We start from the raw sequence: 19,259 nt of genomic DNA, 5'->3' as shown, positions 1-19,259 counted from the left end.
AATATTCAATATACAATACACAATATTACGTTGGTATTCCAGCATCCCAGGGAATGAGGAATGGACAGTGCCTTTCCAAGGGCAAACTAGGACGAGTAGTACATCCCAGCATCCATAACACATACTTAGGGCACTTCTTATGACCTGGAGTATGATTCATCTCACATCTTCCCCAGGGCACAAGGCACTGCAGGCTTTGTTTTCTCATGTCCCATGGTGAAATAGCTTTCCACCACTGTGATGCGTCTTTGTACTGGAGAATTTCCTGTCAGAAGATAGTAGTTCCAACCACTCAGTACATGCTGGGAGGAACATGTGTTGCATGTGAAGTAATTAGAAGTCAACGTGGGTTGAAAACAATATGTAAATTTAAGAGGTTGGCAGTCTAGCTTGCTTTTGCTTGCTGATCAGTGAAGTGATTGTATCGCCTAAAATGGTCATGGGCGAATTTCTCTATTCTTGGTTCCATTGGATATATTCATATTCATATTCATTCTCCCCCTCCTCTCTCTCTGCTCAAGGGGTCTTAGATTGTATAAACATCTTACTGAAGCATAGGGATAGATTTTTTTTTAAGAGGCATTCTTTAAAGGGCATTAGATAGAGGTGGTTTATGGTTATTTACATTTATACGAGTTGCTACAAACCCTCAAAAGAAAACAGATGTTGATTTTTAAGAGAAGGGGGCTTATGTTGACCTTTGCTTTCTTTGATGTGTTAATGATCTGAATGAAAGCAGTGTTATCAGAAGAATCACAGTTTTATCTGAATTTACTTTTGAGTTCCTTTGAAATGACTTGAAAAGGCCCTGAGATACTGAGAAATTCATGCAATGAAAGCACCCCATTGGGTTCTATACTAGTTGTTTCTTTATCAGAGGATAATGGGAAACCCCAAAGAGTGCTGACAGTCGGGGGGATTCTTTGACAAGAGGCTGCATAATATACTATCCTAGCAATTGGCACTGTTGGTTTGAGTATAGGGATGTCATAGGTTATCATGACCTGGACTCAGGTGTCTTGTGAGGCTCTCTATCCCCTGCTGTCTTAAATCTCCCCAGTAAGTTTTCCTCATACGCAGTCCACCACTCTCCTTCCATCCCAGTTTCTGGCAGGTATGGTTTGTGTGAATGAGCCTTGTGACGCCTTTCTCCTGTTGCCATGGCAGTGTTTCCAGAGAAAGAGAACCAGTAAGGGTTTATTATGAGGAATTAGTTTATGAGGGCACAGGGGTCACAGGGCCTGCAAAGTCTACACTTTCTGTATGTAAGCTGGTGTCTTGGGAAAGCTGGTATTGTGGTCCTTATAGGAAAATGATGGCCTGAGAGTTCGAGTAGCCAATGGTAAGCCAAAAGCAGTGTCCTTGTGTAAGCATGAGGGCAGTGGCCAGGGAAAAAAACAAACAAGCAAACCACAAGGCAGTTGGGATGGCTACATGGGTCAGAGCTCTTGCTGTGCAAGCCTAATGGCCTGTGTATAATAATTGGAACCCACATTACTAGGCCAGATGTGGTGGTACACATCTGTACTTTCAGTACTCCTACATCACAATGGCAGGCAGAGACAGGGAGATGAACATCAAGTTTAGAGATCAGCTAAGCTGGTCATGGCGTGGCCAAAACAAGAGAGCCAGCCTTGTTAAGTTAGAAGGGAAGAACCAAGTCCTGAAAATTATTCTCTGAGCTCCACACATGTGCCCTGGCATACACGCCCCACCCACGGCAAGACTAATTCTGTTAAAATAGTTAAGAAGCAGCACAGACACCTTCTTCCACCATATTCACTCTCTGTCTGGGAACTCGGTGGGTTAAATAGTGGCCACCCACAGAGGAGGGAGCTCATGTTAGTGCCATGTGGAAATGGTTTCACTGGCCCACACAGAACTAATCTTCCATCTGCCTTCCTGACCTTTGTTGCGGTCAAGTTGGCACACGTGTTAACCATTGTTCTTTATATTAGAAAGTCTCTGACTAGATAGTAATTGCGCAATCGTTGGCAGAGCTCAGAATGTCAGGCATCAAATCGATGTTTCATATAAAGAGGAATGTATGGCTGTTTACAATGGGAGTGGCTTCCAACTAAGGCTAAAGAATTTGGGAATAAGAATTTTATTTTAAATATTTTGTGAGGCAAGTAGAACGACTCAGTGGGTAAAGGCACTTTCTACACCAACATTTGAAATCTCATTTATGAAGGATTCTCTGTATAGCCCTGGCTGTCCTCAAACTCACTCTGTAGACCAGGCTGGCCTCAAACTGTGTCTCTGCCTTCCCACTGCTGGAATAAAAAGCCTGTGCCACCATCACCACTGGCCTTCACAACCTCATTTAAATCCTGGGTCCTGCATGACAGATAGAGAAAACTGACTGTGAGAGTTATCCTCTGACGTCCACAGAAGCACTGTCTTACACTCCAAACCCCAACCCAAACAAATAAAGTACACTGACACATGTGTGTATCTTCCCACTCGACTCACTAAATAAATTTAATAAGAAAAATATGTTCTGGGCCAATGTTTCAAAAAAGATACTTTATGTAGCATATTCATTTTACCAATTATCTTATTGCTTTAATGTTTGTTTGAAAATAACATAGTCATCAGTGAAACCTAGGATTTCCCTGGCATTTTTACCTAGGATGAGACTAATTAAAAAAAAAAAAATAGAGTAGTCAATTTAAAGAGAAATGTTACCTAACTAGTTTAATGGGTAATATGAGACTTGAGGAAAAAGCTTGGGAACTATCAAGCTAGGCTTATTCACTTCATTTTAAGAATTATTTTACTAAAGTGAATACCAACTTACATTTTATAAAATCAGTCAGATTAAACTTTATTTAAGTGATTTAGTTCATTCAGTTACTGTCACTTGTCTCTTCTCCCAAAATGCTTTTATCATCCACAAAGGAGTCTTTGTACATGTTTTACATTGTGCCTTCCCATCTTTGACAGCCTTCATCTTTAATTTGCCCATCACTCCTTTGCCCAAGCACGACCTCTCATATTTGTGGAAATGCGTCTTGTTAACCTTATTTCTCTTACTTAGTGCCTTATATAGCATTTGAGTTTCAGCCATGTTGCATTAGTGTTACCAGGACCTTACTCTGGCTCCCTCTTTATACCCCAGTCCTTTATCTCCACGGAAAGAATTTAGAGGAGACACAGAACATAGCGTAAAGAGAAGCGTAATTTAAAAAATGAGGTATTCTCATGGCTGAGAGTAGGAACGGCCCACGTGTTCCACGGCAGAGCAAAACACTTTCATAGTGAGAGTGCACAGCAGTTGAGAGGAACCCTTACTGACCTACATGCTTACGTAGGCTGTCTCCTCCTCAAGGTCTCTGGAAGTGACAACTTCCTGGGGGATGTTTTCCTATCCAGGCGATTGACAGATCCATTTGGATTAATTCTGTGCAAGGCACAGTGGTATGTCCGTGTTCTTTTATAGGAAGCCCCAGAATAGACAGTGCCTTGGTCAGGGTTTCTAAGATGCAGCCAAACACCTGACCAAGAGCACGGTGGGGAGGGAAGGGTTTATTCAGCTTACACTTCCACATTGCTGTTCATCACTGAAGGAAGTCAGGACAGGAACTCACACAGAGCAGGATACTACAAGCAAGAACTGATGCAGAGGCTATGGAGGCATGCTGCTTAGTGGCTTGCTCAGCTTGCTTTCTTATAGATCCCAGGACCACCACCAGCCCAAAGATGGCTCCACCTACTATGGGCTGGGCCCTCCCCCATTGATCTCTAATTGAGAAAATACTTTACAGGTGGATCTCATGGAGGCATTTTCTGAACTAAGACTTCTTCCTCCTTGATGACTGTAGCTTGTGGCAAGTTGATACGCAAAACCAGCCAGCACAGATAGTAACTTGCTGATCTCTGGTGCAGTTCAGACTGTCCTGTCTTTAGCCACAGCCAAAGATCAGATTCAAATCAAATTTTTTAGAATTGAGATCTTCCTTTGACTAACTATAAGTGCCTATGCTTCAGTCCTGCTTTTTTAAACTGTTGATTGTGAAGGAGGGGCCCATCCCGGTGGCCTGTTTAAAGCCATATTTAAATGCTAATATCCAACATGAGACCTGGAGAACCACACCTGGGTAGTCTTTTCAATTACTGGGTAGCCCTCCCTTGTATTGTATCATCATATTCATTAATTCACAAAAACTCCATTTTTCACCCTTTGGCTGTTCTAAATATTTACTGGATTTTTTGGCCATCTTTGATAATAGGACCAGGATTTAACATTAGCATTCAGTCCCCAAGCTATTATCACAGTACAGGACTTGAAATAATTGTAGACAATGAGAATTCTTTTGCCTTACTTACAGAGAAGAGATAGGCCAGGGTTGCAAGGAGAGCTCCCAGGAACTAAACCACTATCCAAAGAGTGGACAGACCCATGGCTCCAGCTGCATATGCAGCAGAGGATGGCCTTGTTGGGCACCAGTGGGATGAGAAGCGCTTGGTCCTGCCAAGGCTGGACCCCCTCCCCCCAGTGTAGGGGAATGTCAGGGTAGGGAGGTGGAAATGCGGGGGTGGTTAGATGGGGGAAACACCCTCACAGAAGAAGCAGGAGGAGGGCTAGGATAGGGGGTTTATGGACAGGAAACCCGGAAAGGGGATAACATTTGAAATGTAAATAAAAAATCTAATAAAAAGAATAAATTGCTTTTAATACTAGCAATAAAAGTTAAGAGAGGCTAGGATACTCACTGGATATGAAAGGGTTCAAATCTTGGCCCTGCTACTTACCAGTATGGATAAATTACTTGATCTTCTATTTAATCTTAGCTTTCCCTTTTATTAACTGATAAATATGAAAGTATCTACCCACCTCTCGGGGCTATTATAAGGTTATTACAATGTGTAAGGTCCTCTAAACCTTTATATTATAATCATATGATCACAGATGTATCACTAACTTTTATTTTTGTTTATTTTTATTATTCATCAGATGATCTGAGAGGAGTGCACAGATTAAAAAGTGATAACTTGGTAGCCCCTTGTGCTAGCTTAGAGTAGGTTCTGAAGTACCACTTTGGCTTCCTATGAACCTTTTCTTTAAAATAATCGTGTTTTGTTTTGCCTTAACTTGGTTCTTTGTCCCACTTGTTCTCAGTGACTGCACAGGGGCTGCCTTTCTAGCTTTGCCTAGCATCCTGTGTCTTCAGACCTCACATGCCTGGTGTATTTTCTTTGTGATGTCTTCTCTATATTCCTGTTAAAAATTGTGCTCTTTACAAAAACTTTCCCTAAAGAAAACACTTTAATTTTAGTCAGTTGGGCTTTGATATATGCTAGTTACAATGCCTGCCGTATTTCAGTCCCTGGATGCACACAGGAAATCTGTTCTCGTTTACAAAACAGATGCTTCTGTGCTTCCTGTGAATCAGTGGTCACATGTACCTTTGGGGTTGGGGAGAAGGAAGCAACTGCTTTTCTTTTTTTTTAGCTTGAACAGACTGGGATTTCTAAAGGGCAAGTCAGGATCGATCTTCCTGCCCTCCCCCACCTCCGTTCCTTCCCCCTTTTCTCTCTCCTGTATTAATCTTAAGTTTCTTTCATACAAAATATTTAAGATGTGCATAATTGCAGGGCAAAATGTCAAGCAGTCAGTTTAATTTGCTGATGAATATGGGGAATTAATGTTTCGAAACAGTTGTGGGATTCCGCATTATGAATTAGCAGGGGAGGGGTGATGTTTTGTTGACATTTATTCAAAGTCTTGATTGCTTGTTTGGCTTGTGCTTTGCCTTGTAGGTGGATTTTGCCTTCACTGTATGGCAGAGCTTCCCGGAGAGGATTGTGGGATATCCTGCACGCAGCCATTTCTGGGATAACTCAAAGGAGCGATGGGGATATACATCCAAGTGGACGAATGACTACTCCATGGTGTTGACAGGAGCTGCTATCTACCACAAGTGAGGAGCTGAGATTTCTCATTGAAATGCATCGTATTCATTTCTGAAAATTGCACTAATAGGAACTTTAGGCTAAATCCAGTTAACAACATTAATGAAAATTAGTCTGTATTTTGATTTTTGTTTGATTTCTGTTTGATTTTTGTTGAGGCAGCAAATGTGTGATATGAATCTTCTTGGCTTATTGTAGTTCTAGAAATTAAGGCGAAGTAGTATTTCCAGTTAAGCCAAAAGATAAAAAGTACTCAGAACTAAGGGTGGGTAGCTGAATATTAAGAGGAGATACCTAAGTATCCCAGTCACCATACTAGGTGGTTTGAGTAAAGCAGAAAATGTCTCCCACAATGCAGGACTCATATCGTAGTGAACAGAGACACATAAATCCCAGGGAAATCAGAGACAGCAAGAAGATACTGACAAAGACTCAAGTAGCAGGGGGTGCAGAAATGAGGCAGGTTGGAGAATGGTCAGGATGGTCTATTATACAGATGGGAGATGAGCAGGAACTTCAAAGCAAGAGAAAGGTAGCCATGGCTGCTATAGATAGTATTGGGAATAGCAAGAAGAAACACCCAGAGCAGAGCAGTGGAGATAGATGGAAAGGAAGATTGGGATTAGTTACTATGCAGTGGGTGAGAAGCTCCAAGAGGCCTGAGAGCCCAGAGACAGGAGAAGTTGATGTGTTTCCTCTGAATGGGCAAGTCAGTGCATGGCCTGAGCAGGGCAGACTTCAGGGTTGTGTTCCCAGTATCCACTCTGGATGGTGTGATAAAAATAGACAATAAGGAGGATAACAAAGAAGCAGGAAGAACTGTTAGGAAGTCGGGAGCCATATGAAGATGGAGATTAGACTGGGGCCAGGGAGTGAGCAATGATGTAAGTGGTGACCACACTACAGTGTTAGTTTGAAGCTGATTCAGCACAGTGACCTCATCAGAATTTAATGACTACCAAGTTTTCTGACTTGAGGTCTGGAAGGATAAGAGGTCCATCTGAGGGGATTCTACAATGGAGTAACTATTTTTAAATGCAGATTTTGCCCTTGGCATGTTATGACACCTAAAAGGCTATTCCGAGAAAAATCATAGGCAGAGATATAAAATGGGCAGACGTTAAAACCAGCAGATGAGGTAAAATTACCAGATAAGTAAATGTAGATTGTTACCATTTCCACCGTCCCACAGGATCATTAATGAAAACCCCCCACTATTTTATCCTAATGAGGAAAATGTACCAATCTTACCTTAGACTTTTAACATAGAGAATCAAGAGTCTTATCATCTCAGGGCGAAGTCTGAAAATGCCCAAATATAAACATTTGGCTGAAGAAATCTTAATCTCAAAGCTTCCCCTCCTCCTGCTTCTTCCACGAAAATGAATCAATACGATTCATTCAATTAGTTTGTCTAATTTATAAGTAAATTCTCTTGCCATCTGTATTGGTCACTTTTCTCATTACTGTGACAAAATACCAGACAAAAGCAACTTTACCAAGGAAGTTTGCCGTGGCTCACAGTTGGAGGATACAGTCCATCATGGTGGGGAAGACACGGCAGCAGGAACAGGAGGGGCAGCCACTCACTGTGCATATTTATTTACTTAGGGAGTAGAAAGATGGATGCTGGAGCTCAATCTTCTTTCCTCTTTGTACTCAGGCTCGATCCCAGCCTATGGTGCTGTCCACATTCAGGGTAGCTCTTCCTTCCTGTATTTAACCTTTCTGAAATTATCCCCACAGAGATACACTCAACAGCATGTTTCCATGGTGATTCTAAATTGCATCAAACTGACAATGAAGACTGTTATCTTTATTGTCATCACAACTTCTTGGGATTCAGTTTCTCTTTCTAACTGACCAGCCTGATACCAAATTGTGATGGGCAAGCAATATTTGCATCCCCAGGAATCTCAGGGCCTCACTCAGTTCCTCATCTGTAAAATAAGGATAATAATGTAATAGCATCTGCCTCATAGATCTCTTAGGTGGATGAGATGAGGCATTTCTTGTTAAAGACTTGAGAATATTATTTGGCCTACAGTGGGTACCATAGAGGTAATAGCTGTCATTATTAATGCATTCGGTGGCATGCTCAGGGATCCAGAGAATGCCTGTGTTTAAAGTCTACATATTGTTATGTAATGTTGCCCTACTAAAAGAATGTCTTCTGTTATTTTCAGATATTATCACTACCTGTATTCCCATTACCTGCCAGCCAGCCTGAAGAACATGGTAGACCAACTGGCCAACTGTGAGGACATTCTCATGAATTTCCTGGTGTCTGCTGTGACGAAATTGCCTCCAATCAAAGTGACCCAGAAGAAACAGTATAAGGAGACAATGATGGGACAGGTAAGAATAAAGAACATTCTTCCCAGGTCTACATGGATATGTCTTCCTCCGCTTTATCTAGCACTGCCATATGGAGACACAAAAATAAGCCACATCTGAGCGCCCTGAGGGGAGGAATGATTGGCACATGGATAATTAAGAATATAAAGCTCTTAGATAACCCATAACATGACATGACAGTGACACATTCTTAGAGTTTGTCTTATACCCTTTGGGCTAGTATAACAAAACAACATAGGCTTAGGGCTTAAGTTTCAAACATTTCTCATCCTTCTGAAACCTGGGGATTTTAAAGTCGAGGTGTCAGCAGCTGTAATACCCAATGAGGAATCACTTCTTAACTTATTTAATTTGTCGTGTCCCTGCATGGTCCAGAGCTCTCGGGTGCACCCTATTCTTGAGGATTCTACCTCCATGAGCTAATCATTCCCAGATGCCCCACTTACAGAGCCTCATGCCCGGATCAGACATCAGTATTTTCAGGGAAGACGTAACTATTCAGTCCACCACAGAGTGAAGTTCTACAATGAATTTATGTCAATTTCCTGTAGATGCCTACAAGTAGCAAGGAATCCTTACTTAACACAGTGTTCTAGCTACTGTTTCTCAGTTGAGCAGATATCATAATGAAGTACTAGAGGTCACACTATCAATTTTCAGTTCTAGAACCAGCATTTATAAGCTGCAAGCCAGTCACCTTCTCAGATTCTCGTAACTCATCTTTAAAATGAAATAAATGTTAAAATATTTTTCATGAAATTAATATAATTGTTAAAGTAAAGCCAAATATCCTCTTGGGTTATAAATTTTCATAAGATTCTTCACACAAATATCCAACTTCCTTTGTTTATAGGCAGGAAAACTAGGTCTAATTTAACTTATTGCCACACGTACCCCCATAAGTTAGAAACAGAAGCAAGGGGTTGGGGATTTAGCTTAGCGGTAGAGCGCTTGCCTAGGAAGCGCAAGGCCCTGGGTTCGGTCCCCAGCTCTGAAAAAAAAGAACCAAAAAAAAAAAAAAAAGTGAATTAGAAACAGAAGCAAGAATAGAGCCCTAGTCTCTGACCACACACCAAGTTCTCATGTCAGGCTCATCTGCAAGCTGAACTCACTTTGCTTCCTGAATAGCACATGTGGTAAGTGAGAGCTGGAGGCATTGCTTAGTGGGTAGAGTGCCTGCTAAGCCTAAGGAAGTTGAGTTCAGTCCCCAACAGTATATCATGGATATGGTAAGATATGCGCTTGTGAGTGAGGACAAGATCAGAAGTCATTCTTCACTAGTAATGAGTGTGAAACTAATCTGGGCTACAAAGTGAGACCCTGCCTCAAATAAATAAATAAATGTGTAGATGAAGAGAAGGGGAGGTGCAATGAGATGACTCAGCAGATAAAGATAATCCTACCAGGGCTGAAGACCTGAGTTCCGTTCTTGGCCATAAATGATAGAAGGAGGAAACCAGCTCCCACAAGATATCCTCTGACCTCCATATTCATGCTGTGGTTGGCACATGCTTCATTTCTCCTGGCACGTGTGTGTGCAAATGAATGAATGAATGAATGTGATTTTTAAAAAGAAATGGAAAAACTTAAGTACAACTATTAGTTCTCCCTAGGTTAACCATGGAGCACACAGAATGATTAAAATCAACTCTTAGCATGAATGTAGCTAGGCTAGTGACTAGATGACTACTGTGAGGTTGAGGTGGATGGTCTAAGCCATGAGGGATCGAGGTCAGCCCAAGCTACAGAGCACAGGGTAGTATATCTTTAAAAACAAAACAAACAGCGTTGCTACCAAAACCAAAAAAGACCATGGTTGTATCTGCTCAGGTGGCCAGGCTTTGTACTAGTGCTGGCTGTAAATCTAAGTTTTGTGAAGGGAACTTTAGCAAGCTCTTCTAAGCAAGCATGTTGACTGGGTTTTTCTAATTCAATAAATGTGGCAAGAGAAAAACAGTATTAAGAGAATTTTCGGTCATATGGTATCCTTCACTGCTTACTGAGCCTACACCGGTTCAGAGAGTATGAAAGTCCTGGCTGTGGAGAAACACCCGTATACCAGGAAAGGCCTGCCCTTTAACTATTGAAGCATTGGCGAGAGTGATCCAATCATTAAGACCAAACTACTTCAAATCCAAGCAGCGTGTATCGCCCACTGTGTACCCATATGTTTTGTCGAATGGAAGCTCACAGATTCACAGCATTCTCTTACTAGTGTTTGCTAGGAGGAGTCTTCAGACTCCCCGGAGGCTGTGCAGTAGTCCAGGGAGGACAGCTGCTAACACATCCATGACCTTTTCGTACATTTTCTTACTTTTACTCAGTGAGCTTTCACTCGATTAAAAATGGCTTTGTTTTGTTTTGTTTTTAGTATTTGTTGGTTGAGTTGGAATACATCAGGAATGAGCTGAACTTCTTGATAGTTTCTATTCACATATGTGCACATTTACCTAGGCTTGAGTCAGGTCCTTTGGAGTGAGTACCCATAAAACGCCTACAAGTTCCTGTCAACCACAGAGCAGTGGCTCTCAACCTTCCTAATGCTGTGACCCTTTAATACAGTATCTCGTGTTGTGGTGACCCCCAACCAGAAAATTATTCTAGTTGCTATTTCATAACTGTAGTTTTGCTACTCTTATGAATGATATTTATGATATTATAGATCACAGATATTTATTTGAGCTTTCCTATGGTCTTAGGTGACTCCTGTGAAAGGCTCATTTGACCACAAAGAGGTCGTGACCCACTGCCTTCAAGGCTGTCTTCTCTGATAGAGACTCAGCCAGCTCTCTTAGGTCTTTGCCTTTCTGTTCCTTGCAAAGGTGATTTCTCACAGTACGAATGCTAGAGCCTTCCTTCTACCTCTTTCTAGCCTTCAGCGAATACCTGTAGCTTCCTTGAACCTGCTGTGACTTGGGAGCTCCTCCACCTGGCTGCTGTGAGGCTCCAGTGTGCTTCATGAAAACACTTCACAAGTAGTGTTTTGTTATTCTGCTGCTCAGTGCTAACTTGACATTTGTATTTATCACGTTCTTTTTCAAGCGTGTTGATACTTGTGATTTTAAAGTGACTCTGCGTGAGTCTCACTCTAAAATGCACTTTTCATGAAAGTATGTTTCTAGCCCATCCAAACACACACATAGTAAACAGTTGCTTATTTATCTGTGTTTATAATACTTGCATGTTGAGTGTGAGTGCCCCAGCCCTGCCCTTGTAATCTCCTTTCCCAGCAAATCAGCAGCAAGAGAAACAGACAAACAAAACACAACTCCAGTTAGTGTAATCTGTATACTCACTCAATCTCACTGTGGCCTGTCCCTTAAATAGACCTTATTTGTTCCTTCCCCAAGCCACACTGGAAGTCAAGTCAGTGACCATCATTTATGTGGTCTAAATATATTTGACAGCTTTAGGGACAATATAACTAAAAGGATGGCAGCCTTTTTTTTTACTTTGCTACCTTAATACCTGGGGCCATCTAATACTTAAAACAACTGTAGGAATTTAGTGGCATGGAGACAATTATTAGCTTAAGAACAGAATTTTAATATTTTACTGAAGAGTCAGTCTTATAGGCATAATCACTGTGTCACTGGGTCTGGGCCCCATTTGTATCTCAGCCATCTCAGTAGGGAGAATCTATTAAGGAGTGTGGCGTTTATGTGCTATGTAGCTCTTTCCACGAGTGACGTGTAAGGGTCTCGTTTGTTCTTCAGTTACGCATGCATCTTCTTAAACAAGCCATTTGGTAGGAACTTGATACAGGTGGATAGTTAGATGTATAAAATGAGAGTCTATAGTAGGACTTCTGACAGTCCATGTCTCCACACATCAGCCATGTTAACACCCTGGATTTAGAGGGCGGGAGAGAGTCTCAGCAGTTAAGAATGCTTGCTTCTCTGGCAGAGGACTGGAGGTCAGGACCCAGCATACATGTCAGATGACTTAGAACCTCCTGTGACTCCAGCTCTGAGACATCTCATGCCTTCATGTGGCCTCCAAGGATACCCATACACACATATACAAAATTTGTAGTCTCATACACATAAGTAAAAATAAATCTGTGCTTAAAGAAATTTCATGTAAGGATTTAGAAAACTATCTCTGAAATAAAGACTTTATTGTAAGTCATAGTATTTGGTCCCAAATATAAAAAAGAATGTTCTGTTTAGTGACCATAGTAGTTGAGAGCCCCTTGGTACAAATCCACTGCTCATTCACAGGAACATTAGTCAGTTCAGAAAGCTCCAAAAGCTTAGTTGTGTTTGGTCGCAGTGAAGTTGCCACATCTCAACTCCAGGCAAAGGTAAGTTAGCATGTTCGAGCCTTGCCTTCACCCGCTTTGTAGATGGACATGCTCAGCAACTAGGCCCCACATCCTACTGCTGGCCTTTAGCAGATCCAGCTTATGGTGCTTCTTCCCCACTGCCTTCTCTCACTGTCTTCCTTATTTGTCTCCTCCCCAGACTTCCCGAGCATCTCGCTGGGCTGACCCTGACCACTTTGCCCAGCGACAGAGCTGCATGAATACGTTTGCCAGCTGGTTTGGCTACATGCCGCTGATCCACTCTCAGATGAGGCTCGACCCGGTCCTCTTTAAAGACCAAGTCTCAATCCTGAGGAAGAAATACAGAGACATTGAACGACTTTGAGGAATCCCACTGAGTGGGGGAGGGGAGGCAAGATGGGACTGGAGTCCAGTTGCTCTCTCCTCCCAGTGCAGATCTGCTCATGCCCATCGGTGGAGCCAGACTGTGCCAAGTATCAAAAAATGAAAAAAAAATAAATATAAAAAAAACAAAAAAGATTTTAAAAAAGAAAAGGAAAAAAACAGCTTAGATGAACACAGTGACAAAACTCGGCTGGAATCCTGGCTCCTGGGGCCGCGCCAGACTGCTCCATTCACCTCACTGGCTTCTGTGTCCCACGACTAGGTTGTGTACAGTTTAATTATGGAACATTAAATAATTATTTTTGAAATGATTGCTATGCAGGTTTAAACTTTTTTAATGATCAAAACTATTAAAAACCAGAGTTCTTTCTTTAATCAAAATTGTGTTGGTTGTGAATATTTCTAAGCTGATGCTCCCCTCCCTACAGACCTCGTTGCCATGGGTCACCCAGGATTTCCTGCAATGACAGAAACAGACATCATGGGAAACACAATCAGTTATTTGACATAGTGTCAGCAAAGCACTGGGCATACACTAAAACAAGTTCATAGTCCAGTTTAGATGTTTGGATTCCCCTCAGTCTCTAAACTTGCTGCATGAGAAAAGGTGTTGACTCCAGGTAGGCAGTTCTAACTGAAAAATTTTAATATAAATATGGTAATCTTTTTACATGGGGATAGGGAGGGGGGAGATAGACCAAGCAAACAAGCAAACACTAGTAGATTTAAGAAATGTTGAACAAGAAACCAAACAATCCCCAGCATGTTAGTGATGGAAATCCCACAACTGAAACCCAATACGTCCTAATGGTTGGTCAATAGGCTCAACCACCAACCCATATATCTTTTGGGGGAACCCTATGCTTTAGAAGCCAAAGGGGGAAAAATGGGTCCAGATTATTTATAAGACAAGTGGTTTAATGTGTTTGGAAAAACTCAAGTTGCAAAGGTTTCTCTGTTGAAAAAGAAGCGATTATGTGTAACTCCACACCGTTTAACAAGAGGATGACTGTGAAAAAGGTACCTAACTGGGGGCATGTCTTGTCAAGGAACTTATTGGGATAATCATTGATTTAAGCAAAAAAAAAAAAAAAGACAATGAAATGAAATTCATCAGACACAAACATGAAGACTTCTTTCTGTTTTGAAATGTGTAGAAAAATTTAGTTATCCTTGTTAAAAACAATGCTTCCATCCTTGCAAATACTGTCTTAAGTTTATGATGATCTTGAAGCATTAAGAATACACACATACAAGTCCAGGAAGCATATCTCTAAGCTCCGTTATAAAACAGGGAGGCTTCTGATATTAAATATCTGCTTATACTTGAGAGAAACAAAAAATAAGAGTGAGTTATAGAAAGATTATTATATTGCGTTATATATTGACTTACAGAAAGCGTATTAGGTACTATAATATAATCCACAGAGACTTTAGTTTCTTTTTCTTCCAGGAACTCTCATGCATTGCATACATTCTTCTCTAGAGGTATTGGGAAGACAAAGGAACCTGCCTAAGCCCCTGGAGTGGGTACTGTAAACAAGAATGAATGTAGGTGTTTGCTGAGGTCTTAAGAGATGACTCCATTGCCTGCCCAGCAGCAGAGCAGAGACCAGAGCCCACAGATACAGATTCTGTGTTGCAAGTGGTGCTTTGACTGAGGTCCACTGAACGAGGGCTTTTCTGCAGCTTTGCACATAAACATCTCTCTATGCATCACTCTCACCCAGTATGACCCTGCTGTCACATATGGGACATTTCTTAAGTAGATGCAAGGTATCACTAAGGATTTCTTCCAATATAATTCTGAGATCCACAGCGTTTACACTTGTATCAGTAAAATTTCCTCAAAGCTTTCATATTGTTTTAACTGCAATTAATTCCATTCACATATCTGCATTTAAAGTGGGGAACTTATCAGAATGGTAGTATAACATATCTTCTTTACAAACATGAATGTAAAATTTCGTCAAACCACCACGCACTAATTTAAAACTTAAGTTGTCACCCTGATTCACAAAGCAGTGTCTGCAATTGTAGTAGTCATTCCCATGAGTGGGTTTGGGGAACTGCTTTGCCAGCTTTACCTGTCTTAAAGCTCACAGGTCACACAGCCCTCACAAGGAGGATGTGCCGTAATTACAAATGAGAACAAGAACTGACACACTTCTCATCTCTTTTAAATCTCCACCGTTGCGTTTTGTCATTCTCTCGAGTAATTCTCTCCAGGATGCCAGCTAGCGTGTTCTTTGCTCATTTAGAATATACAACTGGGAATCAAACAATGCTAAGTAAATCAGTGAGGCCCAACAGCAAGATGTAATTTTAATTCTCCTAGGAAAGAGCTGTAGATTGCATCGCAATAAGTTGACAAATCATAGCCAGTGCTGTAGGATGTCAGGAGTTATCTCTTGGCCAGCTTTAAAGATAACCAGGGCTCCCTAAGTGGGCCAACATGTGTTGAGTTGGTAAGCTGCCAAGGGTAGAGAGTATAGTACAAGCCATCTAATGAATCACATGAAGAAATTCAATAGAGAGCTCAGCCACTTATGATTTTCACACATTTTTCCCCAGCCCTATATTAGTATATGTTTTCTTCAAAATAAGTGTTTTAAAAGATGGCTGTGTATTTATATCAAAACAGCTAAATAACCATCAAGGTTTATGTGTACATTATATATTAAACATATCACTTTTGTTGACAATGGCAACAATGATCCGAAGTTGAGACTAGAGAGAAAATTCCATGCAATAATGCTTGTATTGGTGTCACCAAATACAGCCTAGCTAGGTGGACATAGCAAGGCATATCAGCACGTATTTTTGGAGATGATACCTCAGAAGAAAGGACCATCTCATGTCTGGAATTGAATGTGCACTACACTTAACTTCTTGTTCCACATGGTGCTCAGAGAAGGCTCAATCCCAGTGGAGTCCTTCAATTTCCCTTTTGAAAATGATTTTTGCTTTTCATTACAGTAGGCTATGTTAGCCTTTATTTTTGGTGGTTCTCAAATTCCTGGTGACTTGAAGGAATATTATGCTAGTGGCCTTTCATAAAGGCTGCTGAACTTTAATCATGGGTGAGATGAGCGATGTGAGAAAACCTATGGGCTATTTAAAATAATAAATTAAAAAACAGAGGATGCTTGATTTAACTCTAATGAAATTCTAATCAAACTTGTTTGAAAGTGGAGAGAAGGTGCAGAGCTTCATTGGGGTAGAAGCTGAGTGACAGTCATGCTGGAGAAGACTGGATCACAAATGCAAATCCAAGACACGCTTCCTTCAATTAGAAATACATCTTACTAGGGCGTCTCTGAAAGCTCCAATTTGAAGGATATCATCAACTCTTGCCATGAACTGTGAGGTAACAATATTCCCGCCTTCCACTAGTTCCCATCACCAGCAGATAGCTGGTGCATCAGGGCTACAGTCGTTAAATTCACTTACCTGGATTCTGACAACTGTAGACGATGGCCTTTAAAACATGTCCGCCATTGTTGACTAGTCATAACCTAGAAAGACCTTTGGCTGTTGCCTGCAAGATTGATGGGAACAAAGTTGGTTTGCATTAAATTCCCAGTGGATAAAGCATAAATAGTGAACAGCATTAAACTCATCTCACTACTTTATACCATCAAGTGAAGATGAAATTATTCCTAGACTCCATGTATCCTTAAGATAAAGCATCTTAAGACAGTTTTACCTCATCAGTTCAGTGATAAAAGCCAGAAGCTCTGATATGAAACCTGTTGGTTTTGATAGTAAAGGTGATTTCTGACTGGAAGCCATGTCTTTTCTTTGCCCTTTCCAAAAATCAAAGAATAATGTTTCTTTTTACTTAGCTGAGGCTATAGTTGTCACTATCCTAGAGTGCCAATATATTCTAGATTAAGAGCATACTCCCAATGGGTCTTCTGTTAACCCTTTCTGGGGGGAAAAAGGTGGGAAATACCCATGAGCAAGCTGAGCCCTTGGGAAGGCAGAGTCTCACCCTTGTTTAAAATCAAGTCAAGCTAACCTCTCAGTCACACTATTTTTGTAATGATTCGCCTTTGAGACCTCAAAGGTCATTTGATTTCTGCAATAGCATTCTGTTCTACAGGAGCACATTCCTCTCATTTTAGTTGCAATTATTAATAAAATTAGGACCATGCAAATGACCTGATTACCAAGAAATGACCTGTATATTTATGATAAGAAAAAAAAGTGTATAGGATATGCTGAGGGTTAGAAAAAGAAAAAAGACATGGAAAACTGGGAATATTTTAGGTGGCAAATTGTTAACAAAAAAATAGTACGTCTTATTTTGTATACAATGTACATTTGGGACACTTTTTCTAATACATTGCCAATGTTTTTGTGGTGTCAACACACAGGTCTTTTCTGGAGTGTTTTCCCCATTTGTTACAGAGTATTAATGATTTAGTGCAATTGAGTCCTAAAGTGTGTGAGAGAGTGCAAGAAATTTCAAAGCCATAGATCTTGATTTACTTCACTGACCTGTGTAACTTTATGTCTGGGTTTTGCCATCAAAGATAGATTGTTTTATAGAGTGTCACCAAAGACTTTTTCCTTCAGATTTATAGACAAATAAAAGGAAAAATTATTAATAAATGACATGACTTTTCATCTATGCGGGTCTGACTCCATTTTTTCTGTTCGGTACAGAAGGTCCAGAAAGAACAGATGTTTTGAGAATCCTAACGTTTCTGTGAGGGCTTTGAGGGAGTCAGGCACATGAGGTTCAATTGAGTGTGCTTGGGTGGAGGCCCATCTCTCACAGCTGGGCTGCAGCCCAGCACCCAACAGCAACCATCTTCCAAGCCAGATGCAGCTGTACCGTTGGAAGTTGGCCAGAGTGGATGGTGGTGATGTGCCCAGTTCACAGCGTTCCTCCATATGAATGCTGGGACAAAGTGGCAGGACTGGGCCCCAGAGCATCTGGAGTCTGACAGCTGTGGCCATTACCCCCCTTGGTTTCAACTACTGCCTGGAGCTCATGAATTGCTGGCTGGCAAGGAATTTATTAGACTGGCATTTCTCAAAGGGTTTTAAAAATGCAGCCAGGTGTGCTGCAGCTACCACTCAGGGCTGCTAGGGTGAGGTTTGGTGGTGGTAATGAGCCTCTTTCTCATACTCGTTTCTCCTTTCACTCTGGTGGCGTCTCCTACCCATCTCCACTATTCTTCCACACTCTATATTTACATATTTTCACGGAGAGGCATAAGTCACCAACTTCACGTATTTGCAATGGAGCAAAAGGCAAATGCCATTTGGGAAGTTTTGATTCGTTTTATGACATCCATCCAAGCTTTTTTGGTTATATATTTCAATTTGTTCTTCTGTAAAACGTGTGGCAAAGTGTGTATTATTCATGTATGTATGCATGCATGCATGCAGGTATATAAATGTATGATCAATGACTGCATACCGAGCACAGTGTGAAGTCAGGATGTGGTTGGAGGAGGCAAATGTAAGGCACCTCAGTGTTGGTTTAGAAATGACTGTGTCCGTTCTTGAGTTCCCAATTTACAAAGTCTGGCCCCAGATTATGACTCATGAGAGAATCATCTCCCAGTTGGAGGACAAATGAGAAGCCGAGCTAGATAAGTTACTTTTAAATTAGGTCCCAGCCCACCTCACAGATGTTTCAATGAGTGCCATTGCTTGCAGAAATACCTGCAACAAACTGCAAATTACAGATGGTGCTGCTTTACAGCCCAAGCAGTTCTACAAGTCCACTGGTGAGAGGACTGGAAGTTATTTGTAGACACCTGAGTCATCCTATACCGGCCTCCGCCACTTTGAGCCATCCCTCTGGCTTGCAGAACTCAAGGTATTGCAAGAAAGATTGAAGCAATGTGCCTGCTCCTCCAGACACAGCTGTGCTCTGGCGAACACAGAGGAGATCTAGTGATCCTCACGCAGTCCAGCAGATTCAAGACCTAGCAGGGTTTTTTTGTTTGTTTTGCTTAGTGGCTTTTAAAAAAGAATTATTATTTATTATAAGTATATGAGTACACGACAGATGTCTTCAGACACAGCAGAGGGGCCATTGGATCAGGTTACAGATAGTTGTGAACCACCATGTGGTTGCTGAGAATTGAACTCAGCACCTCTGGAAGAGCAGTCAGTGCTCTTATCCACTGATCCATCTCTCCAGCCCTGACTTATTAGTTTTTGAACTCAGACATAGTAGCTGTCAAAGTGCTATGGTTAAAGATATTCTTTGCTACCCACCTTCTAAAATTAGAAACTTGACCCTTTATCTGTAGATCTGTAACTTCATTATTTTCTATGCCTA

General features: G+C 41.2%; 1 protein-coding gene across 2 annotated transcripts in view; it reads left to right on the top strand.

Moving 5' to 3' along the window:
* Positions 1-14,042, top strand: part of Ext1 (exostosin glycosyltransferase 1) — a 278,838-nt gene extending 264,796 nt beyond the window's left edge. The window contains exons 9-11 of one of the 2 annotated variants that reach the window (NM_001130540.1): positions 5,767-5,927; positions 8,106-8,277; positions 12,744-14,042. In NM_001130540.1, the coding sequence (NP_001124012.1) occupies positions 5,767-5,927; positions 8,106-8,277; positions 12,744-12,929 (519 nt within the window). In that variant the 3' untranslated portion in view covers positions 12,930-14,042. The remainder of the gene's footprint in view (positions 1-5,766; positions 5,928-8,105; positions 8,278-12,743) is intronic. The other variant, XM_039078770.2, reaches the window with a different exon arrangement.
* The last annotated feature ends 5,217 nt before the right edge of the window (positions 14,043-19,259 follow it).

This window comes from Rattus norvegicus, chromosome 7 (genome assembly GCF_036323735.1).
Source record: "Rattus norvegicus strain BN/NHsdMcwi chromosome 7, GRCr8, whole genome shotgun sequence".
In the NCBI taxonomy this organism is placed as follows: Eukaryota; Metazoa; Chordata; class Mammalia; order Rodentia; family Muridae; genus Rattus; species Rattus norvegicus.
This window is presented reverse-complemented; position numbering and strand designations above follow the sequence as displayed.